The sequence below is a fragment of the Falco naumanni genome, chromosome 7, assembly GCF_017639655.2.
Source record: "Falco naumanni isolate bFalNau1 chromosome 7, bFalNau1.pat, whole genome shotgun sequence".
Taxonomy (NCBI): domain Eukaryota; kingdom Metazoa; phylum Chordata; class Aves; order Falconiformes; family Falconidae; genus Falco; species Falco naumanni.
In genome coordinates this window covers 16,741,564-16,767,923 of record NC_054060.1, presented here as the reverse complement: position 1 = coordinate 16,767,923, position 26,360 = coordinate 16,741,564, and the positions used below count along the sequence as shown (strand labels likewise).

The 26,360-nt window shown below is 47.7% G+C and overlaps 2 protein-coding genes and 1 long non-coding RNA gene across 6 annotated transcripts in view; 1 reads left to right on the top strand and 2 right to left on the bottom strand.

Annotated features, from left to right (window-relative positions):
* The first annotated feature begins 1,699 nt into the window (after positions 1-1,699).
* LOC121091072 lies at positions 1,700-8,090 on the top strand. The gene is made up of 6 exons (XM_040600259.1): positions 1,700-1,723; positions 2,920-2,982; positions 4,440-4,480; positions 4,560-4,837; positions 5,677-5,929; positions 6,067-8,090. Exons 1-6 carry the CDS (start codon positions 1,700-1,702, stop codon positions 6,092-6,094), a joined length of 687 nt encoding a protein of 228 aa, XP_040456193.1. The 3' UTR covers positions 6,095-8,090.
* Positions 8,091-8,988: 898 nt separating this feature from the next.
* LOC121091663 lies at positions 8,989-16,096 on the bottom strand. Its single transcript, XR_005828994.1, has 3 exons — positions 15,840-16,096; positions 9,928-10,049; positions 8,989-9,230 (listed from the first exon to the last, which is right to left on the bottom strand). It is a non-coding gene; the product is annotated as an uncharacterized LOC121091663 (long non-coding RNA).
* Positions 16,097-18,720: 2,624 nt separating this feature from the next.
* The window catches only part of MAPK6 (mitogen-activated protein kinase 6), a 31,560-nt gene continuing 23,920 nt past the window's right edge, over positions 18,721-26,360 (bottom strand). For all 4 annotated transcript variants that reach the window (XM_040601887.1, XM_040601885.1, XM_040601884.1 and 1 more), the window contains exons 3-6: positions 25,827-25,971; positions 22,560-22,724; positions 21,717-21,918; positions 18,721-21,103 (exon numbers count right to left, since the gene is read on the bottom strand). In XM_040601887.1, coding sequence (XP_040457821.1) covers positions 20,005-21,103; positions 21,717-21,918; positions 22,560-22,724; positions 25,827-25,971 — 1,611 coding nt within the window. In that variant the 3' untranslated portion in view covers positions 18,721-20,004. The remainder of the gene's footprint in view (positions 21,104-21,716; positions 21,919-22,559; positions 22,725-25,826; positions 25,972-26,360) is intronic.

Genomic DNA, 26,360 nt, shown 5'->3' with positions numbered 1-26,360 from the left:
TTACATAGATAGATGTATATATAAATTGCCGTCTTTAAGCCTTAAAGGCGGGTGTGCGCCACGGGGGCTGCGCAGGCTGCAGGGCTGTCCGCGCCCCCCGCCTGCTGGCTGTGCGGTGCAGTCCCGCTGCCGCCCGCTTGGGGGCACTGTGCGCCGGCAGAAGCGGGGTGAGGCGGCGCTGGAGCGGCGCGGGGGCCGGGGGGGCTGCACAATCGCTGGGGTCCCCGCGCCCGGCCGGCCGTGGCCGCTGCTCGGCCCTTTGGGGGGAGCAGCAGAGCCCCGCGGGGCTGGGCGGGCGGGGGGATGCCCCACGCTGCGGGACAGCCCGCGGGGCGCGGGCGGGCCATGCGGGGTTCGGTACAGCAGCTCAGCTTAGGCGGGTGCTTCCCGCACCCGGAGCGCCCCGCACCGCTCGGGCAGTTGCTCCGCTTGTGAGAGCGGCGTTAGGCTGGAGCACCCGCCGGGGTGGCCACGGGCACGGGCAGGTGGCTCGGAGCAGGGCTGGTAGAGCTGCCCCTCACTTGCCACCTCCCAGCCTGGAGTCCCAGGCCGGCCGAGGCAGGGCACCCTCCGCCTGTGTCCCGGTGGGTCACAAGGTGGTGGCTGAGATTGGTTTGGGTGGTGGCTGAGGTTGGTTTGGGTGAGCAGCTGCCGGGTGAGGAGAGCCATACTTTGCAGAATAGTTGTAATAAATAATTGCGTTTGAACTCATCTGCACAGAAACAAACTAAAAAAAGACCCTGGACCTCACAGAGCGTAACACAGCAGCCATGGATTTATGTCTCCTGCTGATTTTACAGCACTGTACGAGCATGGAGAGACCAAAGAGGAAAAAGCTGCTTGAGCTCCTTGAAGCAGGGGGGCTGCTGGGGATATGTGGGGCCGTGGCATCACGCCCGCATTAGCAAAACCCCTGTCAAATGCAACCCCTTCCCATCGCTTCAGCTAACGCTCTGCTCCTGAGAAAGGGCTAACCTTTCCGTGCCTCGGCCTTTCCCAACACATCCTGGTTCACAAGTTCAGCGGCATCAAAGTTGCATCTGATCGTTAACCCTGACAGTTCGGAGATTACCGAGGAGTTTAAATTGCCTGGCTGAGGTGGCTGAGAGGTGCCAAGTTCAGGCACAAATCTGCACCCGCATCCCGAGGCAGCCTTCCCAGAGTTCAAGAGGCAGATGGAGGGTTTCGGTTCAGCTGGGTGATGCCTGAGCATCATGTAGGTTTGTGTCTTTATTTCTTTTAAAGCTGCTTTCATGCAGCTGCTATTTCAAAAGTAGCCATGAATTTTGGGTGCTTCTCGCTCTGTGGTCTGTGGTGTGCATGGCTGGGCTTACAGCTCCTGTGGACTTCAGCCAGAGAGATGAGACAGCCCAAGCAAAAGCCCTACAAGTCACAGTTTTTCATCCATGTCAAAGACTTTACTAGAAAATTACTCTTTGCTTATGCATTTTCCCTGTTGCTTTTACTCCTGCTAAGCTAGGTACAGAGGGAAGCGCTCTTTGTGACCGTGTTCTTCACCAAAAAACAGCAGAAGACAGAAGCTCCATCTACCCTGGGTAGTTTTCAGTTTGCTGTTATTTCCACGAGATGGCTTTCGATATCAGAACCACAGGGAAACTGAGGTCGGGAGATGCCTCCTGCTGCCATCTGGCCCTTCCTCTTGCTCAGCATGAGTCCAGCTCCATCGGGTGCAGCGGCCATGAGCCTCCTGCGCCTGAGCAGCGTGAGCCACGGCACTGCGACAGCAATGGCGGGAGGGGCTGAACGAGCACTGAGGAGCAAAGATATTGGCATTCTCCTTGATGGGAATTAATCTTAATGCAGCTCATTAGCCTTCAGTGTGGAAGTCCTGAACCCGATGGTGCCGAAGGATTAATTTAAATCTGAATTCCTTAGGTATAGCCTCAAAGAAGAGGAGGTGAAGGAGGCCCATGAATACAGCCCCGTCTGGAACGCCGGCTCCTGCTGTGGGTACAGGTCCAGCGCCAGGTGCCCCCATGGCTGGCAAAGGGCCAAGCCCTTGGAGCCCTGCTGGTGCTGATGCTCCTGGCAGGCAGTACAGGGTCTGCTCCAGACAGCATGGAGCATCCGTGTCATCAGTCAGGAGAAACCACCAAAGCAGCCAGTCACTGTTTTGTGCGGGAAAACAAGCTGAGGTTGTTGCTGTTTTCATTTTTCACCTGTTTATATTGCTGCTACCCAGCCAACTTGGATCAGCAGGTAAGGCTGGGGTCCCGCAGCACAGGCACTGTGCTGGGAGCTGCTGGTGGCAACACGGGCTGAGCCGGGCGAGGGTAAGCGGTGCTGTCTGGTCAGCAAGGGACCATCCTGCCTGCAAAGCGAGGCCCCATCGCCTGCATGCATCGCTCCTGAGCTGGGGGTGCTGGGATTTCGGGTGAACCTGGGTGGCAGCGGCTGCCAGCCAGCCTGCCAAGTGTGACAGCGTGGTGGCCAGCTCCGCGCCACACCAGGTACAAAGCACGAGGTGTGCCTCTGTTTCATCGTTTGTCTTTCAGCTCCTAAAATTGTCCCACGTTGTCAGAGCCGGCTGGTGTGTTTTCAGCACTGAAAATCAGATGCTGCTAAATTTCCAGTGGTTGTTCTCGGTGCTTTATGCTCTTACTTTAACAGAAGCGTGCAAGCTACGCCTCTTGCAAAAACAAACGGGCTTTACTCCCCTAGCCAGGGTCACCTCTGTTTTCAGCTGCCTTACTCTCCACGGAGATGTCTAGCTAGCTGGCTCAGAAATGGTGCTGTCAGCTTTCCATGAGCATGAATTTAACAGCACCCTCCACAGCAACGTGACTACAGTCCTCTTGCTACCTGGTCACCCAGCAGCTGCTCAGCTTGTACTTGCAAAAAGGCTCTCCTGAATGTGTTTGCTGGTAAAATGACTTCTTTTTTCATCTGCAGTTTTAGACATTAAAACCAGAATTTAGCCACTGGCTCTGTGCTTCCTACCTGGATGCAAGTACTGCAAAGGTGAGATATACATATATAAATATATCATTTTATAGATGTACACACGTGTGTGTATATGCTATGTGTTTATACATATACATTTTATACACACACACATGTATGTGTATATGAACATGTATTTATGTATATACACATACATCTATACATATGTAATGTGTCTATATACATATATGTATGGGTTGGGTGGGGAGACCAGCACTGATGAGTTAACTCTGTGGGAAAGTAACAGAAATGTGGGAAATGTGCAGGGCATTTGGTGATTTCATGCCACGCATGTTAGAGATTGCAAGAGACCTTCGCTAGAAAGGGAAATGCGGTACCTGGGGACATGGGATTTCCCATTTACAGTTTCATTTAGGAGTTTCAAGGAGGAAGGAGGTCCCTTCCTGTGGGTACCTGCAGGGTGTGATGCTCCCCCGGCTCCGGGCTCACAGCGGAGTTGTGGAGGTGGCTGTGGAAGCAGCAGCTCGAGGTGGACACGGGCATGGGCAGCACAGGTGGCTGCAGTCACAGGGCTGGTGGGCTCAAACCCAGGTGCAGGCAGGGCACCGCACACCCCCCTCTCCACCCCCTGGGGGGCTTCTGGGGTCCCTGCCGTGCGGGGGCGGGGAAGGTGGTCACTTTCCTGTGTCGTTTGGACAATCCCCTCTGCCATCAGCAGGGAGGAAGGCAGGCAGTGTGACGACACCAGTTGTGCCCAGGGGAGGATGGCATCTTTCCGACTGCAGCTCAGTGGAGTTTTTGCCCTGCCTGGCTTGGTTTCATGCATGCTTAATGCAGGCTGTTAACAGAAGCCCTTAAACCCAGCCTACAGTTGCTGCCGCACGCTGCGCTCCCTCCGGCACCCTGCTTTTCTGCGGCAAATAGGTACCTTTTTGGTTTTTTAAGTTCAGGGGGAGGGAATAGAAAGGTGCTGGGAAGGAGCACGGTATTAAAAAGGGAAGCTAATGCAGCACAGGAGGAAAAGTGTGGTAAGTAAGCAGAGCTGTCACCCAGCAGCACCCACAGGGTGGCCAGCTGAGGTGCCCCAAGACATGGTGCCAAGCCACATGGAGCGAGGCTTACCTAGGGCTGCTGCTTAAGTTGGCTGAAGTTTTAATGAGCATGGCTCATAGTCTTACGTACACCTTCATGTCGAGTGCCCTATCACCCAGCTCCAAAGCAGGAGAAATAGGCAAAATTCTTCTAAGAGTTTCTTTAGTATTATTTGTTCTCATACTTACTGGAAAAGTGGCACATCAATAACCATCTTCTCGGAACTGTAGCAAAATAGTATCAGGGGAAGGGGTGGAAGGTGAAGGTTTTTAGTGACAGTTTAGTTTTTGTGGGCCAATCACTGTAACCAATATTTTGTTTCCTTAATGAATTTTAAGCACAAATCCCAGTAGGGGAAAAGCTTGCCAAGTGTTTGCAAGCGCAACTCTTCATGCTGCCTTTTTACCTTATTCTTTCAAAAGCCCCGGAGGAAAGTGACCGCTGCCTCTGGAAGAGAAACCAGGTGTGTACCGCTGTGTGCCGGGTCACCGAGCGGCCAGGGCTGCGAGGTGGGGAAATACACCGTTCCCTTGGTTCTGCAGGACCAATGCAGCCACCATCCCCGTGGGGCTCTGCGGGACATCGCCCGAGCGCGGTACTGAACACACCGCGGGTCCTGCCTGCCTTCACACTGCCTGGCAGGGAAGTGTCCTTGGGGAAAACACGGGTTTGTGCGGGGTCCAGGCGCCGGGAACGGCTGTCCGTGCGAGGGCCCGGGGTGACACATCGCCACTGAGCTCCCGAAAGAGCCCTGGCAGCGCAAGAGCCTCCTGCCGCCGCCTGGGTCACCTGCTCGCAGACAGCGAGTGCGCTGCGCAAGGTGGGCTTCCCTTCGGGGGGGCTGTGTCTGTGTGTACCTGTGTGCATATACGTCTGTGTACACACACACATAGACACACACCTTATGCGTGTGTATATGTTTTAGGTACACATGCATCTATGTATATAGAGACATATACATCTCTATATAAAATAACTATTGAAATATATGTAATGTATACATCTAGCATGTATATGTATGTAGAATCTATTCTATATATGTATAGAATATGTATATATTTTTATATACAGACATTAAATGTATGTGTATATATACATATACCTATAGCTATACCTATATAACATGTCTATATACATATAGGTATATATTATACAAACTTGTTTATATATGCATGCATATCTACATGTATATTTAATATAAAGTATAGTACATATAAAATATAGCATTATATTATATATCTATGTATACATAATGTTATATGTGTAATGTAACTGGTTTTGTTGCTGAGTTCAAAGCGCCCCTAAGGAGCCCCAGGGGCTGTAACAGGTTTGCAGCTCTCTGTGCACCTGTGGGGACTCTTTTACCCCGTTGTCCAGCCCCAGTGTTTGGCAGAAGGGCTGCGGTACCTTCCCGGCTGCCGCAGCACGCGGGAACGGGCACAGCAGCCAGCACCCAGGGTCCTCCGTGGTCACGCTTTGCTGCCTTGCCCGGGAGCCGGCGCTGCGCTGCACAAAGAGGAGACCGAGTTTTGCTCCTGCCTTGCTTTCGGTGTATTACCTGGCCCTGGTTAAAGACAGGAGTGTATTTACTCCTCCTGTCATTGCTCTCTCCCTTGGTCGCCCTGGGAATATTTCCGTACTAACACAGTGGCATGACAGCTTGCAGGGGATTCCAGGTCCACCCTCACAGCAGCGGCTTGTGTTGCTCTACCTTCTTCCCTCCCTCGCGAAGGAAAACACCACACGTGCCCGGTGCCCTGTCCGTGCCTGCCTGTAGCTTCGCCTGCTGCAGCAGCGCCCGGCCTGCCCGCGCCAGCCCAGGGCGGCACAGGAGGAAAGCGACGACGCGCAGAGCCGCCCGGAGCACAGGGCTGCACCAAGCACAGGGGTGTCTCGGCCGCCCGGAGTGCAGGTATGGCTCAGCCGCACCAAGGCAGCTGTGCTGGCAAGGAGAGGGGTTGTTCTGGGGGGCTTGCCCTCCCTCTCTGAGCTGGCACCACCGGTGTGCTCTGGATTACTGCTTATGAAAAAGCCTTTGTCTTTAATTAGGGATCGCCTAACTTGGACAGGGAGCTGAAGGACTGCTGTAAGGAGCAGGTGGTAGTTGTCCTGAGCCCCCTGAACAAGCAAGATGTGAGCAGGACCTGCCAGACAATCCCTACTGTGTGCAGCTCCGTCCTGATGGCAACTCCACCACGTGCAGGTGTCCGGCCAGCATCCCCGGCATGTGCGAACCTTATGGACCATAAGATAGTGCACGCCTGCACTTACCCTGAGCCTAAAGGTGTGCATGGGCTAGGTGTGTAAACTACTTGTGGTTTTTACTGAGTAAAAATGGTGGGCAAGCTCTGGGACTGGGCCAGTAGCCTATGGGTGGTTGCACCACATAGGTATTTTCCCAGTTACGGAAAGACTCCTGGTTCTGGCTGCAATGGGGCTCCCAGCTGAAGAGTGGGCCTTGATGGTGGAGAGGTGGCAGTTGGTGATGGATCCTTGTCTTACTCTCTGCAACACTTTGCAGTGTCGAGCTGATACTGTGCTGCTATTGCTCTGTCATCACATTGTGCATCACAAGTAGTACTGTTTGCTGGGATTATAGCGCAGGCTGCTGTGCCCTTAGTAACTGTGGTGGACCTGGACCAGGACCGCCTTCCCTCTTGGCTCTGTGTGTGCGTGCAAAAACATGTGCTCGTGTCTCCCTCTCGTGTCTGTGTGTCTGTGCAAAAAATGTGCATCTGCCTCTTGCGTCTCTGTGTGTGTGTGCAAAAAATGTGTGCGTCTCCCTCTGTGTCTGTGTCTCTCTGTGTGCAAAAAGTGCACGTGTGTCTTGCTCTTGTGATGCCTATCTATGAATATCTATATATTTATACATAATTCTATGCATGTGTTGTACACGTGTCAGGAGCTAAATCTACGTAATCAGTCCTTCCCCTAAAAGCCAGTGGCTGGTGTGATGCACTGAAGGCTGTTGCGCAAGATTTGACTCAGCTCCTTTCCCATACGTAGGGGCTGTAATGCAGCAACCATTGTTTTCTGTGCAGAAGGTGCACAGAATTTCTAAGTTAATTGCTGCCACCCTTATCAAGGGGCCACTGTCACTGAGCCTGATGAGCAGCACGGCGGCTTTGATCAGCTGCAATTCTGATGAAGCTGGCCATGGAGCAGAGGCATCGCAGAGGAGGGCTCACCCTTTGCTGTCATGCGCTGTGGTGGAGGAGGGATTTCGCTTAAGAGCCTGAGGTGTTCAGGTGGCCTCGCTGTGACAGCAAGCTGTGCCTGGCCGCTGGCCCGGCTTGTGGCCACGGCTTGGGAACAGCCCACAGCCTGAGGCCACGCTGCAAGCCCTAAGCTGGAGGCAGTCAGCTCTTTTACTGTGTCATATATATATATATATGTGTGTAATACATGCATATATGTGCACATACATATGCACAGTGGAATAAAGGAGAATTCCAGCTCGCAATGTTCAAAACAACTTTCTTTGCCTGAAAGGCCAAAGCAGGTGACTTATATACCTATAGCTATACATATCTAATATGTATATACACACACATATATAATATATATACATAATAATATGTATACATATATGTGTGTATATCTATAATAATATATACACACACACACATATAATGTCTGTATATAAAAATATGTACTGACCCCAAGGGACAGTAACTGGGGTGTCCAGCTGCTGAGTCCGGACGGTCACCGCTGCTAGAAACTGGGGTCTCCACCGCTCCGGGGCCCGCCCTGACGGGAACACCACATCTCTTCCAGCAGCACCATCCCTGGGAGGGCATGGGCTGGTGGGTTGGGGACAGGATGGGGGTCAGTAGGTGACAGCAGCTGCCAGCACAGTCCCGAGCCATGTCCCCGCCAGTGGGCACAGCCAGCACCACACACATCCCCCCCGCCCCGCCACTGGGCTGATGGCTGATGGAGGGGTCAGGTGCAATGCCAATATAGGGTTATATAAACTTAAAAGCATTTTATATAAGCCTATTTTATCTGCAAATCATTTATATTTAGAACACCTATTTCTACTGGAAACACTAAAACCACATTACATAAGAGCTTGTTTAAATCCTTTGGCTTAAGGTTTGGGCAGGGGGAGGGGTTGGCTCAGGCACGGTGCATTCGGGCTGCGTTTTATAACCAGAGCCTCAACGGGCAGCCGAAAGCTGGTCTTGAAATCCTTTTTGCTTTCGTTCTACGCTGCCCTGACAATAGCAGAGTACGTTGCTGGAGGGGAATTTTCCTCTCCCTCGGTGCTGCCTTCATGTTTGGAAATTTTCATTTGTAACGCTCTGGGTACATTGCCAGCCCAGCAGAGACGGCAGCTCAGCGCCGCCCGGCCAGCCCCTGCTGAGGTCTGGGCTGCTACAGCGGGCGGGAACGCGGCTGACATCACTCCAGGGGCTACCGCGTCATTCTCAGAAATTAAAAAAAAACCCCAAACTTCATTGACTGGAACCGACTATTTAGCAACATAAAATGACTTACCTTGGCATTCGTGCAACAGTATTTTTCAATGTATTGATCATTCCCCAAGAAGTCTCCCCTGAGGGGAAGGCAGGCAAGATGGTGACATGACCACAGAACACACGTACCGCGGCGCCGGCGGCAGCTGACCTGCTGTGGACTCCTGGCCATGTGACTGCAGAAGCCAGCCCTTGGGCCAGCTCACGCTGCTCTGCCGCAGCCGCAGCAAGGTTTGGTTGCCATCCAAAGATAAGTCCTTAAGCAGCGGTGGGATGCTGGTCCCACCTCAGCTTCCTGGTGTGAGAAACTCCAAACACAGAGAGAAGCAGAAGATCCCACCTCGCAGTGATGGTGCCATCCCCGAGACCTCGCTGTTGGCCCAAGTCATGAATGCTACTATGGTAAACAGCACCACCTCAGTAATAACATGAATTAATAATGTAATAAATTATTATTATTAGAACATACATAAATGTAACATTATAATATTAATAGCATACATATATATACACATATATGTTATATATACATATATAACACATAACATTATAAATAACATAAATGAAGCTTAACTCATCTTCCCTCCCTTCCATTCAGTCGGGACCAGCCTTATGTGTCTTTATTCCCCCTCCACCTCGTCTCGGAAAGTGAGGTCAGGAATCGCTCCTCAGCCAAGGGGAAGGGTGGGAGCAGCACCTGTGCACACGGGAGCCCCAGGCAGAGGCACAAAACTGCCAGAAGGAAAATGGAGAGCGGTCTTGGTACGCACCACCGTGACAGTGGGTAGTCACTTGGCCAGGGCAGCTGGCTGTGCATCCCGAGTTCGTGCTCCCCCAAGGGCTTCTGACTTTGTCCAAGTGATAGAACCCCCCAAACCCTGACGGCAAGAGCCTGGGGAAAGAGGGGCTGGTGGGATTTCCCACAGGACTGCCAGGGGATGCCGAGCAGCAATAAGAGCCCAGGCAGAGACTTGGCCACCGCTGTGCCCTCCGGCATCGTCCCCACATCTGGGCATGTCCTGTCCCAGGGGCACCATCCACCCCGAGGCCAGGTGCCGCCCCAGCACGTGTCCCAGCCAGCCCCGCTCCCCAGCTGCTGCCAAGGCGGCCAGCGACCCCCAGCATCCCCGCCTGCCCTGCCAAGGCAGCACGGCCAGAGCGCTGCCTCCTGGCAGGACGGGCCACCTCTGCCAAGTGGCACCGCGCCGCGGCACCAGCACACTTTGCTCTCCTAAAGGAGCAGAGCTGAGCTCTCCCACTGCGTTCCCATCTGGACGCTACCTTTAATCATCATCACCGCCCCAACTCTCCTTGCAGCTGCTCCATATTCAGATGACATGGTTCATTAGTTTCTATAAATGGCCAGGACATTGCATAGATTTTGGGGACAAAGTGAGAGCCAAAGCTGTAAGTGACTTTTTCTCCTTACCGTAAGGCTTCTTGCAAGGTGACTCGAACCCCAGCACCTTGTGGAGGCCGGTCAGTCCCACTCCAGCCAGCAGCTTGCTTCGGCAGGGCAAGGCTCAGCTGTTCCATCTTCCGTTTTCCCTGCTGGGAAGTGGAAAAGACAACACGCGCGTTTCTTAGGGGTGCAGGGGGAAAGCAATTAACATCTGAGCATGCTGCAAAACCTTCCTGAGACTTGACTTTTCTTCCCTCACCAGGAAGCCGAAGGTGGCTTGAAATGTTTGAAAACGATCCCGTTCCCAAATTGCTGTGAGCTCAGGCAGGCGGGCGATGGGGCCGGGGAAGCACATGGCAGCGAGATGGCAGCAGGGCGTGCTGGCAGCCGCAGGCAGTGTGCCCCGCCGGCGAGTCACCCAGGCATGAGCGGTGGGGTCTCCAACCTGGCTTTTGCAGCAGCCTCACGAGTATTTTAAGGAGAAGACAGGGAAGGACCAAGGTGGTCCGCCACCAGCTGCTGTCGCTGTGCTGGCCGGCAGCGTGCAGGGTGCTGGGGCTGGGGGCCTGGAGCTTTCCCAAGCCCAGGCTGCCGGAGCCCTCCTGGCTGCGCGGTGCCCGGGGCCGGTGCCAGGCAGCTGCCCTGCCGGCCTGCCCAGGTCCCCGCCGCTGCGCATCATCGCTCAAATAGCTTAAGCAAATTCTTCTCATACTTCACTTGAGCCAGACGCTGTAAATTGGATTAAAGTGGTGCCTGGAGAGATTTCTAGAGCCAAATGTTTAAAACTAACATGAATTTGAATGTTTTCTGGGCTGCCACAGGGATGCCCCCTCCTCCCCCTCAGCAGGCAGGGGTCTCCGGGGGTTTGAAGCCACCTCTCCTTGTGACACCTCCTGCAGATGCCAAAATGCATGTCAAAACCCGGAACAGTGAAGTTCAGCTAGAAAGACATCTTTTCATTTCTGCTTGGACAAAAATTGTACTGGGGCTGGCTGTTAAAGGAGCTGGGCATCCCCCCACTCCGGGGAACTGCCTGAGCTCCTGGTGCAGGCAGGCCACTAACTCCAGCTAATTATTTCACTTTAAGCACTCCATCACCTTCTATTATTTCTCATCTGTCATAAAAGTCAGGTGATGCAGTGAACATCTGTGATGTTCATGGACGAGCATAGCGTTTTTCCTATTTTATGGACATGGAGAGCAAATCTGTCTCATTGTTTGAGCATGGAAGAAGAGCCATTGAGGCTATAGGAAATACTAGTCACGCCAGCATCCTCAGGACACAAATCATCTGCAACACCGATGAGGAACATAACTTGCAGATACACCAGGGAAACCCAGTAGAGGCCAGCTTCACGGCTGTGGGACCCGCAGGGTGCTGGGCAGAGCCTGGGGGAGCCCGCCATGCACCGAGCTTCCCTTCCTCTGCTGGAAGGCTGCAGCACTCTCCCACGGTGCCTGTCCTAACTAGCAGAAGACCAGCTGGCCGAGAAGAATTGCTCTGTGTTAACAGCCCAGCTGATCAAAACTCACCCAAGGACTGTTTTGCACCCATCTGATTCTGCATTGCACAGACAAACACTGGTGACCTGTGATGTACGTAGCAGATTCAGTTTGACTGTGGGAGGTAAGTAGGTGGGTAGCAGTTTGGACACAAGGAAAACAGCAATTTCGATTTTATGTTAAAGAACAAACCAGTTTGGTTTAGCCTTAGAGATTTTAGTGCGCATTTCCTAACGGCTCAACGAACTCGTAAGTTATGGGGTTAAGCTGAGTTCATGCTGGCTTCTGAGCACAGTCTACACGTGCTGGAGCCTGGGACCTCACCGTGCGAAGTCCTCTCAGAAGCCGGCCACACTCTCCCAGGCTGAAACCAGCCTCTGGCACCAGGCTGCCCCTGCTCACAAAGGACCAGAGACGGTGTGCGAGGGGCTCTGGCCGACCGCCAGCCGCAGCACAAACCTCGGGCGGTTTGCAGAGCGGCTCAGCGGTGATGGGGACCCGCCACCCCCCTGTAAATCCGCCCCGGCGACGGCTGCTGGCAGCCCCTGAAAGGAAGAGTCAGTCGGGAAGAGAAAAACACGGTCTGGTTTTTATATTGTCTTAGGCTGGAAGGAAGCCACGGATCACGGCTCGGAGAGCAGGCTGCGATCAGCTGGGAGAAATACAGTTCCCTCGTGGCAGCCGAGCTGTGAAATAGAGCTTCATTTTGGTGCCTGGCAGCACCTGTGAGGTCATACCAGTTAAATAAATATGATGCCAGGCTGATGTGTTGTAAGGAATGGTTTATGACCTTCAGCCGATGAAAAAGAGAGCAGGCGGCTGCTGAGAGAAGGTGAGTGAACCTATTTGTGTCAATAGCCATAATCAGTCACATTTTGGGGAACGCAAGGACATTGCGTTCTCTCTGCCAGCAAAGCCGTGCTGCCTCTGCCTCGGGGGTTTGGTGTGGGCCTACAAACACGGGAGAAGGGGGTGTTTTCCTGCAGGCAGCCCCTGTGTGGGAGCCTCCTGGCCCCTGGCAGCTCCCCGCAGCCGGCCCTGCCGCCCCGCAGCGCTACCAGCTTTCCAACATCCTGTTTTCACCGGGGTTATTTTAATCTCCCTGCTTCCCATCATATTTTTCCTCCTGCCCATGCCAACACAGACTGTAATTCCTGGCAGGCAGGATGGAAATCTCCTCCCCAGGCTGCGCCAGCATTCTGGAGGATGAGCCGGACTCTGCCCTGTTGCCCTGGCTCCCCTCCACTGCCAGCACTGGTACCCGCCGCCAGCCCCGAGCCCCCGCACGGCCAACCCACCGCCCCACATCAAGGCCTTTTGGGTTCACTTGTCCACTAAACCACCCAAGCAACTCTGTGCTTCCCTGTTTTGCTCCATGATGGCTGAGGAACCAAAAAACCTGCTTCACTGCTGACATAATTATGCTTTTATCAGGACAAGAGAAATGAGGCAAGGGACTGATTAACTACCTGAGAGCCATGCAGGCATGGAGAGCAGACCCCTTCGTGCCCTTCCTAGCTAGCGGTGGATGTTTTGGCAGCTGCAAACCATGAGCCACTCGGTGGGTGCCCAGCTTGCCATGGCTCCACTGGGGCTTTCAGGGTTTGCTTTACTCTGGGATTGCTTCTGTCCTAGATGATGAATCTGCTCGCCCTGCACAGGTCCCTAAGCCAGCCACAGTGAGGTTTTGTACCTTGTCTAGCTGGAAATCGATGCTGTACGCTAGGTGATGCAGTTAGCAAGGTCAACAGAAATAGGGCTGTAAGTGCTGGCAGTACCCAAAGGCCATTCCCACCTGCTCTGCACTCCAACAGCCATACAGGCTGGCGCCTTGCTGCTAGGTGTGATGTAAAATACACACATGCAAACAGCTGAGGGTCTCTCTGCATAAAGCAAGTGAAAATAAAATAAAGAATCATGACAATCAGTGAAATATCACGTCCATGGGTCCAAAAGATAATTTAGTATGCAGAAGTAGCTTAATCTTTCAGTGTGCGTCAACATCAAATTTGCTAAGAGGCTCTGTAAAAAATCTGAGGCAGAGATAACACAAAACAAAACCCAAACCCATCTGCTTTCTTGATCACAGGCTTTAAAAATGTCTCTGCTAGCTATCCAGCTATTTCAAGAGCTGTGCTGTTTAAGTCTATATCCAAACAAACATAGAAGTCACAATAAATCTGTCATTTGGTTATTCAGATCTATGGCTTTAAATGATTAAAAATGATAAAATTCAAGACAGACATCAAATGGAAAGATGGGTTTCTCTACAGCCTCTAGCACTGAAGATTTAAGCTCTAATCTAGTCTGAACAGCATCCCCAAGAATGACAGTGAGAAAGTCTGGGTTTGGGGCATCCATAGCTGAAGCCTGAGCTGCAAACCAGAAGGCTAAGTAAGGATCGACCACCTTGTAAAGCAGAAACTCTGCCCCTGGCTACATTTGTGCTGCAGAGACACCTTTTTGTGAAGATGCTGTGGGGATGATGACACAGAAAAATGATGAGGTTTACATGTACCTTGCACCAGCCACGGTGTGATGAGTGTGGCAAAGGAGCTTCCACGCTGCACAGCACCAGAGCCTTGGGGTATGGCTTGAGGAACATGGCAAAATTCAGACAGAAAGGCAAGGCTGTGTTTTATTAGGCCTCACATCTACTCTGAGAGTGGTCGATAATCTTTAGCCGAGCAGGCAGGAGATCACCCCCACGCCTTGGACTGAACTCAGCCCTGAACGGTTACTAGAATATAATAAGCCGAAACCAGAGGTTACAAGAAATATGGCAAAAATCAGAAGCGTAGGCAAAGACACAAGTAATGTGGAGCTATACCAAATTAGGGCAAAATATATCAGCCTTCTTCCAACTAGGAAACAAATGTCAACACTGAAAAAAACCCCAACAAACCATCAGCCACGCATTCAGTAATGACTCCCTGCCCTGGAAGCACCGATGGGGTGCACTGTCAATAAGGGCAGCCCAACACAAGGCCCCGCTAACGCAGCAGCAGTCCTTCCCCACATCCCATTCCGTACGGCTGCGCTCCATCCCACGGGACAGCGAGGGACCCGGCCCGTGGTGGTGCAGGATGCACAAGGCAGAGCGGGAGCCCCGCCACGCCGCCTGTGCTCCTGCTGCCGCTCGCTGCCCACCACCCTCATGCTGGCACCAAGGATGCTGAAGCCGGGGAAGGCGAGCGGGTTGCGAAAGGCAACGGTATCACTGGCTCCAAAGACAGACCGGGCGTAAGTTCCCTGTCCCACACCCCACTGCAAACAGCACACATCCGTATCTCATGCCACGCGTAACAGCCAGGCTGCGTGACATAAAGGTTAGAAGTAATTTTGGCCGCAATAGACCAGCACAAAAATTACAAGAGGAATTTTACGATGAGCGTTCGCTACAGAAGGGCTGCTCTGCAGTCAGGATGCGACAGGCTCCGGAGGAAAGGCAGCGATCCTGCGTGACTGCCACCAGCTACTGCCACTGCTGTTTGCACAGCACGGCCGGTACCCAGCTATCACCATAACCACGGGGCCACGAGGGCAGAGCTGCCTCTACACACAGCCTGGTGCACGCAAATCATCTTATCAGCAATGCTAATTCTCTGTCAAACGAAGTCACTGAACTTTTCAGCAGTCAATATTTTAAGGAGTTCTCAAATAGCAGCCAGAGTAAGCAGATAACCATTTTAAATATAGAGACCCTGGAATGGAAGCGTTTCTTCAGGGTGCTGGGTGCCAGCAGTGATCTGGATTATTTGCTTGTTACTAAATACCCTGCAGCGTTACTTGCCAGGTTGTTTAGCTCAAGACTGACGCAAACAGCAGCAGAACAACAAACAAGAATTTGCAGGATTTTGTAAGCACTGAAGTAATTCGAGGAATAAGGAACAAACTGGTTCAGGGCTGCTGTTGCTCAGGATTGCATCTTTGGAAGAATGAGGACAGTTTACTGTTTAATTACATGTTAAACCTACCTGAAGGCTTAACAAGAACTTCCAAATCTCAGCAACAGAAAAGCAACACGGATATAAAGAAGGAAGACTTGTGAGAGCAGATTGAGTTTGAGGATGCTTTCCCCCCCCATTGATACCCAGAAATAACCTGCACCACAGCGTGTCAAAATTCCTCAGGACTCCAAGTACAATCCTCTGTGTTTTGTAGCGTATGCACTACAGAGCAGGAGACGGAAGCCCACACATGGAAAAACTCTGTACCTAAGACTATCACAGGGTATAGAAGGGGACAGGAAAAAATAGCAGAAGTAGCTCCAGAGTGACATTAGTTCCATGTGGAAGAAAAACTCTCCAGGAGGAAACCTTCCCCCCTGTAAAAAAGGCACTAAAAACCTGTTTGTAAACGAACGCCTCCAGGCAATGAGCCAGCCCAAAGCGAGAGAACCGAGAGAACCGAGCAGGGCTTTAAACGTTACGTACCAGGCGCGCTTCTAAGGACTTCTACAGCACAGAAAAAGCAATAGCAAGATGACAGCAAAACAAAGTAAACCAAGGCACACAAATGCAGCTGTAGCAGTGGACTCACTGCCTGCAAGCACACAAGCTGTCCTGCTGACCAGGGACAGAGAAGATGCAGCAGGAGGGGCTGCCCAGCTGCCCCAGTTACCCACTGGTTTGCAGAACCTGATCTCCAGCTCGCAGCCCCAGGAGACCTGCTGTGCTCAAGGCAAAGACTAGCTAAGATGCGCTATACTCGTGCCGTAATCATTCCACTAACAGCAGCGTGTGCAAAGTCTTATATAAATAGCTGATACATATATAAATATAGCAACTCTTATTTAATTAAAATTAAATACAATTGTGAGAAAGTTAACTGACCACGACTGAAAACTCCTGATCAGAACAAACTGTTGAGCATTGTCGATTTGCAATTATTAGCTCTCATGTGATGACAATAGATGCAAAATTCTCTGTCCTGGTCTGTTCGGTAAGGGTCAACATTGTCTCTTCCAGCTGAAGTTCTTGTTGGATATACTTTAAAATGCTGCCTTTTAACCAAAGAACACACAGAGAAGAAAAGCTATTTTTAAAAGATGGTTAGCATCGCTTTTTATTTGCTTTTTTGTTAAATAAGGGTGTTCCATTTTACTCAGCAAGCACTTTAGCATGAAGCAGTGGCCCCTTTATCTGGTTTATAATTTAAGCCTCTTCCATAATACGTTTTTCAAGACAATTCAGTTGCTAGGTCACAGCCAAAGAGCTATACATGTAACTGTCCTATTTATTTTTATTCTTGCAGGGATGGACACGGCTGATGAGTGTGGGACAGAAACAACTTGTACGTGCTAGGAACACCCAGCGAAAGCCTGCACCTCCCGCAGGCTGCTCCCCCACGTTTCCCAAGGGAGAACCCAACACCCCACTTGGAGCATCTTCCCTTTCTAGCAGTAAATTTCACTTTGCGTGGTCCTTACGAAGCACTTTTACTTTCTTTAATCAGCTCCACATACAGAATTACTTCTTCTTAATAAGCCAGACTGCCCAGCTGTATGCCCCACCGATGCACAGACGGCGCCAGCTACGAGAGCAGGGTTTGCACCAGCGCAGGCGGCAGTGCCTGTACAGCGTTGCTCTCCCCAACACAACTAGAAGTCAAAGGCAGTGAAGCACCATGCTGGATTTAGGCTCAACACTTGATTCTCCCCTTCCTTTTTGAGTGTAAGATGTTCCCTTTCTACTATTACAGGCTTCTTAAGTACTGTTGAGTTTCACTGGGGTTAACCCCCACAAAACTTCATTTGCACAGGAGGTGTTTTTAAGCTGAATTTTGTTTCCAGTTTCTAAGCACTTCCCACCTGCTGCTTCCACCCAAGCTCAAAAAAACACTACCACACCAAAACAGTTCCTTTGCCTAGGAAAGGGGGCAACCAGCCAACTCCTCCCCCCTACAGCCCCATAGATACAAATAGATGTGGCTGTAGGAACACTCCCATACCATGCCCAAGGACATACACTGTGTCCCATCCCTCAAGTGACCATTTTCTGCCACACTGAAAACATTTCCTTGATTTAGGCAAGTTGCTGCTGTGCTACCTGCCAGAGGAGCGGGGGGAGGGATGGAAAAATTGGAGGAAATAAGACACTGTCATGGAAAAAGTTGTAGGAGCTTGCCAAAAGATGTAGCTTTATCATACGGCTAATTAGCTCCCTCGGGAACGGTTCTGCTAGGAGGAACTGGAAGAGAAATACGTGTTGTCCTTAGGGCTTGCTGCAAGAGAGACCTGACCTGTGCATTTTGAAACAACCCACAGGATTACCTGGTTCTGCTCCCGAGACCTCCTTGTGCAAGCGCTCCAGCCGAGCTCCTGCACGATTTCCTTCGCTCCACGCTGTCCGCGACACCAAGGTGCTCACACGCGCTCACAGCAGCCTTCCCACGCTGACGCTACTTTGTCTAAAAAGTTGATAAAACAGCCATGCTCACTTACACTCTGGAAGTCAATTGTATTTTCAACAAGAACGGTTACTGACAGCAGCACGCGTGCTTTCACAGCCGTACGGCTACACAGGCTTTTCTTCAGTGCAGCCGCAGGCCCCGGGGACAGAAGCGTGCTGTGGGGGTCTCCATCAGGGCACCGCACCCCCAGCCGCCAGGGCAGGCTGCAAGGCCGTGTCTCCTGCTCCCTGGGGAACCTCGTGCTGGGGACTGCAGGCGAGCAGGGCTGCCCTTACAGCAAGCTGCGTTACCTGTAGGTCTCTTCACTTTGTGTCAAAAACAGCGTGGCCAGCGGGGCCGGGGCAGTGACCGTCCCCCTGCGCTGGGCACTGGTGCGGCCGCCCCTCGAATCCTGGGGGCAGCGCTGGGCCCTCACTGCAGGGGGGACACTGAGGGGCTGCAGCGCGTCCAGAGCCGGGCAGGGGCTGGGGAAGGGGCTGGGGCACAAGTCCCGTGGGGAGCGGCTGGAGGGGTGGGGGGGGTCAGCCTGGAGAGGAGGGGGCTCAGGGGGGACCTTATCACTCCCTACACCTACCTGAAACAGGGTTGCAGGCGGGTGTGTGTGTCGGTCTCTTCTCCCAGATAACAAGTGACACGACAAGCTGCACCAGAGGAGGTTTAGATTGGGCATCAGGAAAAATGCCTTCACAGAACGGGTGGTCAGGCACGGCCACAGGCTGCCCAGGGACAGGGTAGAATCACCATCCCTGGGGGTGTTCAGAAAACACCCAGATGTGGTGCTCAGGGACAGGGTTTAGAAGTCGGCTCAGCTGTCCCGTGCTGACAGTCGGATGTACCATCTCAAAGGTCTTTTCCAACCTAAATGATTCTATGATTGTACAAAGCACCAAAAAACAACAGTAATTTTTGCTGGCCATGTTTTTATTTGTTTTTCATTTTAAACAGGGGAGCCAATGATACATCCAGTATTTCAAAAAATCAGAAGGTAAAACAAATTTTCAGAAGACTGAGATGCTACATGCTATATTTAACCTAATTTTATTCATGCTTGCTTTTGAGGGGAGTCGAGAGTGGGACAGGAATCATTCAGTAAAAACATACAGTAAAAACAAAATTTCTCACCATATAGAACTTTAACCTACAGTAATGTTGTACCTTAATTATTTCCATGCACACAACTAACATTACAAAATTTTTTAAAAATAAACACAATTAAGACTTCTAGGAGCATTTGATAATAAAGCAATTCCTAATTTCTTTTGTAGAGATCAAGCACCTCCAATTACAAATTCCTATACACAGTGAGTGCTTACTTGAAATGAAAACTAAAAAATAAAAATTAAAAAAATGTATTGGATAGCCTCAGAATAAGCCGATGTTAATATATATCCAGCTATGTAGGCAATAAAACCATAGTGCTAAACGAAAACTTTTATCTGAAAAGTAACTCAAAAATTGACTTTCTATAATTACAGAAATATACTTATTTGCTAAAATAAATAAAAGTGCTGCATATTAACACTTCACTATAAAGAATGCATACCAGAACATTTATAAATATTGAATGATTTTCAGTAAGAATAGCTACTACAATAATGCTGGCTAAATAGAAGTGCATAATGAGAAGCACTATGGGTGGTTAATGTTTTGCCACATACTGCTGTTACCTTGAGGTAGATAACACATGCGTACCAAATTCTGCATTCATTTCAGTTGCTGCTGGTATCATGTGTCTAAGAAATGTGTACAGTATGAAAAAACTCTAAAATACGCATGAATGAAAAAATGTTTTGGGAAAAATAGATATTTTCATGCAATTATGTACAGTCTCACTGTGTAAATTTCAAGGCAAGGTTCTTTTTCTGCAAAACATGGACACTGTTTTACTGAGAGAATGGTTTTTGTTTTTTTTTTTTACTTGGTTTAGTGCATTTTTTGTTACCTCCTGCATTTTGCATTATTTTGCTCTATTCATTAATTTTGTGTGCAAACGACATGCCAGTTTAAAAACAAAACTAACTCATGTAGAGAAAGTAATTCTGGATTGTAAAAACAATGGTAAACAGAAAACTAATGAAATCCATACCAAAATTACACCGTCTGATTCAAGTAAAAAAATTACTTACACTAGTAATAAAAAAAGACAAACACATCTCATGAATATAAAAGAAATGTCTGCTGAGTGTTTTAATTTAGATGTTTCAGAATGCTGCTGTACGTTTTGTGGGGAATCTGGGGAGATGATTTCATAGCAGAAGGTGTTAACGTGGCCTGTATTGACTTCAGTGGCGAACCAACGGGGCTGTGAAACTGAGGAATACCTATAGCCTCAAGCTGCTTGTTGAAGAGGAGTTCTCCACTGTTACTGAGAAAGCTCTCTTCTCTTTCCTTCTCCCCAAGCTTCCCCTCTTCTACTGGCTCAGGTTCTAGCATTTCAGCATCTTCTTTCTTACTAAAAAATTTGTCCAAATAACTGGTGTAAGTATTTTCTTTTTCAACCTGTTCATCTTTCCTGACTTCACAACAGAACTGGTCTATGAGGAAGCACTCCTCCCCGCTACTTACAAACTGACTGTCCCAAGAAGTTTGGTACAGAGCTTCTAACTGTGCCAAATTAGCCATTCCTTTCTCCTGCTTCTCTCTGCTTACTGACTTCGATATTAATCCTTTCAACTCTATCTGAGACACTGAGCTATTCAAGTCATTTAATTTATCAACATCAGTAGACTCGTGTTGTAAACTAAGCTGAATGGTTTCTGCTATGAACGAATCAAAGTCAAATCCTTGATTCTTCTCCCTTTCTTTTTCAACGAGTTGCTGTGATGCTTCCTCAAGTGCTATCTGAGCTTTCACCAACCCATTCTTTTCACATTTAGACTTGCCTTTCTTATCAGACTTTTCTTTGCTCTGTTCCTTCCAGTTCGAAAGATCTATAATAAGCTTGGGCTCATAGTAATGGTTAACTTCACTGTCTCGCCAAACTAAGTTATCTAGGTATGAAGATGACCTCATTTTGTAATTACAAGTGTGACTACATTCCAGATCACAGTACTTGTTTTCATGGTGATCTGAATACTGCCAGCAAGGCTCAGTAGAGAAGTGGGTGTCAAAGGCAGGATCCTCCAGATACTTTTCACGATCTCCATCCAAATATTTGCGAGGATCTACTTGCACTTCTTCCTCATCAGTAACATCAGAAAGAGCCCTTGGATCACGCTGAACTTCATCAGCTTCATAGTTATTATGAATAGGCCAGTCATGGTCTGAAAACTGACTTTCATGGTATCTGCAAAACAATTTCCTAAGCGTTAGCAGCTAAAAACCAGTCTTCTAGCTCCCGAGACAGAGACAGTTAAGTTTTGAAATTCCCTTACGGAAGAATGACAATTCAACATAGATAATGATTTTCCTCAATCCAACTGGGTACCCCTGCCAGGTTTTTAATTTAATCTGGCATAAAGCAATCCTCATATGCACATCTGAAAGATTTAAGTCCAGAATTACGTACAACAGCTCACTCCATTTACAGAACTCTTTTAAAGTGTGTTTAACTGATCTTAAACGATGACTCTAAATCTCTTTGGTATTACATGCACTAAGGATTGAACAAGACAATCACACTTAAAACTATTTATTTTTTAGAGAAATATTTTTTGGGGAAAAGAGTAACAGAAAGATTAACTTTATATTCTAGAGCCTTGAGTGCTTCAGCATATCCAAGTCAGTCTAATGATTTATAAACTCAATGACAATGCACTGCCTGCAAGGGAAAAGTTTATTCTCAGGCCAACTTAATAAGAAGAAACAAACAAAAACCAAAATTATGCCCACAAAGCAACGTTACTTCAAGCACACCACCACTCAGTTATGTTACATGCCACTGTAAGTGATAAATTTACCTTTCCCAATTATAAATATGGCTGTGACTTTCATCCATCAGCAGAATATCATCAACCTCATCTTCAATGTGAAAAGGATGACTTGAAATAGGCTCATCCGTTGGAAAGGAATAAATGCTCATATAAGGATGGGACAAAGCTTCTTCTGCTGTCAATCGATCCATGGGACTAAATGTCAAAATTTGCTCCAAAAAGTCCAGTGCTGTGGAGAAAAATTTATCATTAAATAGGAGATAAGTGACATTTTAAACATCTAGAATTTAAGATTAAGGTGCAATGCTTTGCTCTAGAGGTGTGGATTTGTTTAAGATTAACCACCTGTGAAGTATCAGCTACTAACAGTACACTGCCACATATGCATCCTGTAGCCACAGGAAAGCTAGAAGAGTAGAGGTTAAATCTAAGATCAAGAATAATTTAAATTAAAGTGGGAGGAAAAAAAATAATACTAAGAGACAGAATGCTTTAAGCTGAATCAGTATCCAGTAACAGCTATCAGGAAACATTGCTGTCAGTTTGATTGGGAGAGTCTTTTAAAAGCATTTGAAAGACAGTTGTTTCATACTGACTCCATTCTAATATCCCCTTGTATTTAGAAGGGCCATGTCTCAAAATAGAGTAATAGTGCAAACAGGTCCTGCAGAGATTCAGAATTCTACTCCAAAGATGACTGAGTAGCTATTGTGTAAGCAAAATCTTTTTTATTACAGCAGAAGACAGTCTTTCAGAGAACACACAGGTTCTTCCAGCTGAAACTTGCTTTTAACAATCACACACATGTACTGTGAAGTTGCTCACTATTTAATTACTTTGAAATACAGAGTATTTTTCTGAATGACTTACCTTCAGGACTGATGCCTGGAAGCAACTGAGTTAAAGGTTTGTGTGGCTCAGTCATATCGTTTCGAATGTAAACTGGAATTACATTGAGAAGCTCCTGACGGTCCTCCTCATGTACAACAGGAATTGATTCTAGGATCAACTGCATCTGTTCAAGTTCATGCGCACCTAAGCACCAAGAGAAAATACAAGCTGCCATTTCCACTTCAAACACTTGTGATCCCTGTACATGAAAGGCATGTCCAAATTTTGTGCTCCGAGCAGCTATTTTCGGTAGAACACTATTATCTCCTACAAAACAGGAAAGGCTGAAGTTCTAAATTTGAATGATAGTAAGTCTGTAGAGCTCTCAAAAATGCTGTAGTGTATGAAGAATTACAGAGCTGCTACACACAGATAAAGCAACCTAATCTTAAGCTCTGGCAAGGATGTTTTTGCCACGGATGAGGTAGTCTACAGCATCACCCTGTCTTTTTGTTATATACTATACACTGCAATCCTCCCCTTTCAACTGATCCACCTAATTAATTCAATATTTGGCCTCACTTTGAATTATATGTCCCTTTATTAATAAAAACAGTAGTGGCTCAGCTCAGCAAGAGATCTTACAGGCCACAACCATTTGTATTAATATTCTACTTTGAAACCCTGTATTACTGTCAGGTACAAGACAACAACAACAACAAAATCACCTGTCAGTTAAGCAGTGCAACCTTGGTTTTAAAAAAAAGCAAACACACAAAAAGACCTGTATTACAATTGAAAATATAGTACACTTTTAGTACTATCTGAAGTCTCCCCGGGTAAGAACTGTAAGGGTCTATACAGCAGGTCAATTTTGATTAATCAACAACATCTTATTCAGTAGCAGTGTAACTGGAGTACCCAGAAATACAGCTTGTCTACCTTGATTTATTGTTCAGCTCCAAGAAGCATGTAGCATCCTAGAGATTCAACTAGCAGATGAAACTACATAGGATTATTTGCATGCCAGCATTTCCCTCCTTCACCAAGCGGCTCTGGGTGATCATCAGCAATACTGACGCATGTGACATTAAATACAAAAATAAATGGGGCCAGAAAGAGACTGTACCATCTCCAAATCTATGCACTATCACTTCAGTTTGCATGGCAATGCACTGGACATCCTACCATGCATCTGCCAGATGACCTAAAGAAAAGCAGACCAAGACCTACATTCCCCAAATGAATCAGCACCGCCTCCTGTTAACTTACCTGCAAGACTGAAAAAGCTGTTTTGTTCTCCTACTTCAGACTACTACAAATTACTTGATACAATTATCAGATGTTACACTGCCTGCAAATTGCTGGAAAACAGATTCTACCCTATCATTATTTCCACCATAAAAATTAATCAGCTTGCTTTCCACTAGAAGTGAAATGAGCATTTGAAATACTCATTTAGAAGAAAGAATTAGAGAGGTTACTTGGAACAGCTATTGAGTTCCTCTGCCTCCTTCCCTCCCTCATGCCAGGTATTCTGCAATTTTTATCTGCATTCTTCCTTCCCTTTCCCACCAGCTTTCCAGACACCAGGATTCCTAAGGGATGGTTCAGAAATAGACAGGAAGTTGCAAATTAACCGAATCAAGCCCTCCAAAGAACTTGGCAAAATAATTTTATTCAGAGTCTCAGGACCGGCTAACTACCCTATCTCCAACCATTTTCCCTTTCCAAATGCATGAAGTCCACTCTTCTTTATCAGAAAACTACAGCAGTGCTAAATTTTCAGAAGGACACACCTAGAAAAATATTTTTAGATGTGGGTATCCACAGAATGCCATTAGGACACATAAACAAGCCTACAAACTTTGGATTTTGGTTACTAAGAACGAGATTAAAAAGCAAAATTTTAGCTTACTACACAGCTACTAGACAAATAAAAACTTTTGGCTTTTTTTGAATAGCATTGGTATTTGCCAGAACACTAGCAGTTGTAATCAATATATGCTGAAATCTGTATACTTTCTCCCACTACTCCACTATTTTCCAGTGGAAGCGCTTGATGCAATGGAAACCTAATAAATCTCTTACCAGCTGAGAATTTAATACACTAGGGACACTATTCCAGTAGTTAGTAACTCAATGAGTTAGCAACTCACTGCAAGTTAAGAAAAGCCTTTTTGCATATTAATCGCCGATTTCTATAAAATAATGATTTCAAGGTGACAGTAGTCCATTATAGCACTTAATGGCAAAAAGCTCTCAATTTCATTACCTTGATGTACAAACCGAAGAATTACTGCAGAGGTGTGCTTCTAGTCCACATGTATCTAAAGGAATGGGAGCTTCAAAATGCAAGCTCAGTTCTTACGAGATCTTATCTGTATTATGCCAGTAATTTAGACCAACAGGAGCAAATCCAAGAGTGAACCTGAATGAGACAGCTGCTGCTGAGGCCCCAGGGTGCACACAAAACAAGCATTTACTCTAGACTAGCTCATCTGCTCCCGTGGACTGAATGCCTATCAGCAGGTGGAGCACACTGGGTGATCTCCTACAGAGCAAATGACAGCTTCATTTTATCTAAAGAGACTCTAGTTCATGCACTGAGCTAGATTAGGATAGCCATCAAGTGATTTGCTTCAAAAATTTGTTCCTGATCCTAACCAAAGCAGTGATGTAGATGCACCCAATGAGAGCAGAGCATTGTTTCCTAAATTACCAGAAAGATTCAGAGGTTACACATTTCCTTGGTATGCCACACTAAACCGTAGTCCTCCCTACTCTACTGAAACAAAGGTCAGGTCAAAACAGCCCAAAGATGACAAAAAAATAGGAATGGGGAAAAAAGGGCTGCTCTTTCATAATTTAAAATATAAAGAAGCAAGAAGTGATTAGGGTGACTACATAAAAAAAAAAGTCTTTAGTAGTAAGATACTCAGGGCATCCATAAGCCTCAAATACCCCCTGGATACACCCATTCACTAAAACATACACATTTAGAATACTTCCTAGGCATCCAGTAAGTTTAGTTTAATCTAACTACAAACAGATTTACCACATACGAGTAGTAAACTAAACTGTGATATTTACCTAAATATGCACCAGTATGAGTAACAGAAGTGGAAATGTCTTCTGCTTTACAAATACACCAATTTATAGTTTATGTAATTGTGTAATAATATAGCATATCCTGATAGTCAATGACTATTGATATTAGCCATGAGAATCAGCTTTTCTTGATGAAGATAACTAAGCAGTACTGCTCCTTTTAGAAACTGACACACAGATTTTTATTCTACCCACCTGCAAAGAGGGTCTTCCCAGTCAGCATTTCAGCAAAGATGCAACCTGCAGCCCACATGTCGATGGCTTTAGTGTAGTTGTTAGGAGAAAGCAAAAGACGGGGCGACCTGTACCATTTAGTAACCAATCCTTCAGAAAGATGGCCCTAATGAAATTAATTAAAAAAAAAAGCTTAGATTTTTAAAGAGGTAAATTATTTGTTTCCTATTTTTTAATGTACTACAAGATTTTTTGCTCAGGGTCCTAGGGATAGTACCATGTGCCCCCTACTACACCCTTCTACCTTTTAAAATGGAACTGCAATATCTTTATGAGTGAACAGCAACAATACAGAAGTATAATGCTATTTATTAGTCAAATGAGGTACTGCAGCAAAACTTCCTTATTCCCAGATGTGAAATAAATGCAGAGATGACAATGAACTCTTTTGTGAAACATCTAAACCAAGAAGACCATATCTTTAAATTAATCCCAGAAAGCAGCCACACTTGCACACTATGAATGTATCACTTACAAACTTATCTAAGGCTTCTA

Bases quoted from the DNA above. Each gene is read 5' to 3' on its own strand.
- LOC121091072 (XM_040600259.1), top strand. From the start codon at position 1,700: ATGAGCCTCCTGCGCCTGAGCAGC. The intron at 4,838-5,676 runs GTGGGCTTCCCT...GTGGCATGACAG, and splicing joins CAGCGAGTGCGCTGCGCAAG to CTTGCAGGGGATTCCAGGTC. The intron at 5,930-6,066 runs GTATGGCTCAGC...GTCTTTAATTAG, and splicing joins CTCGGCCGCCCGGAGTGCAG to GGATCGCCTAACTTGGACAG.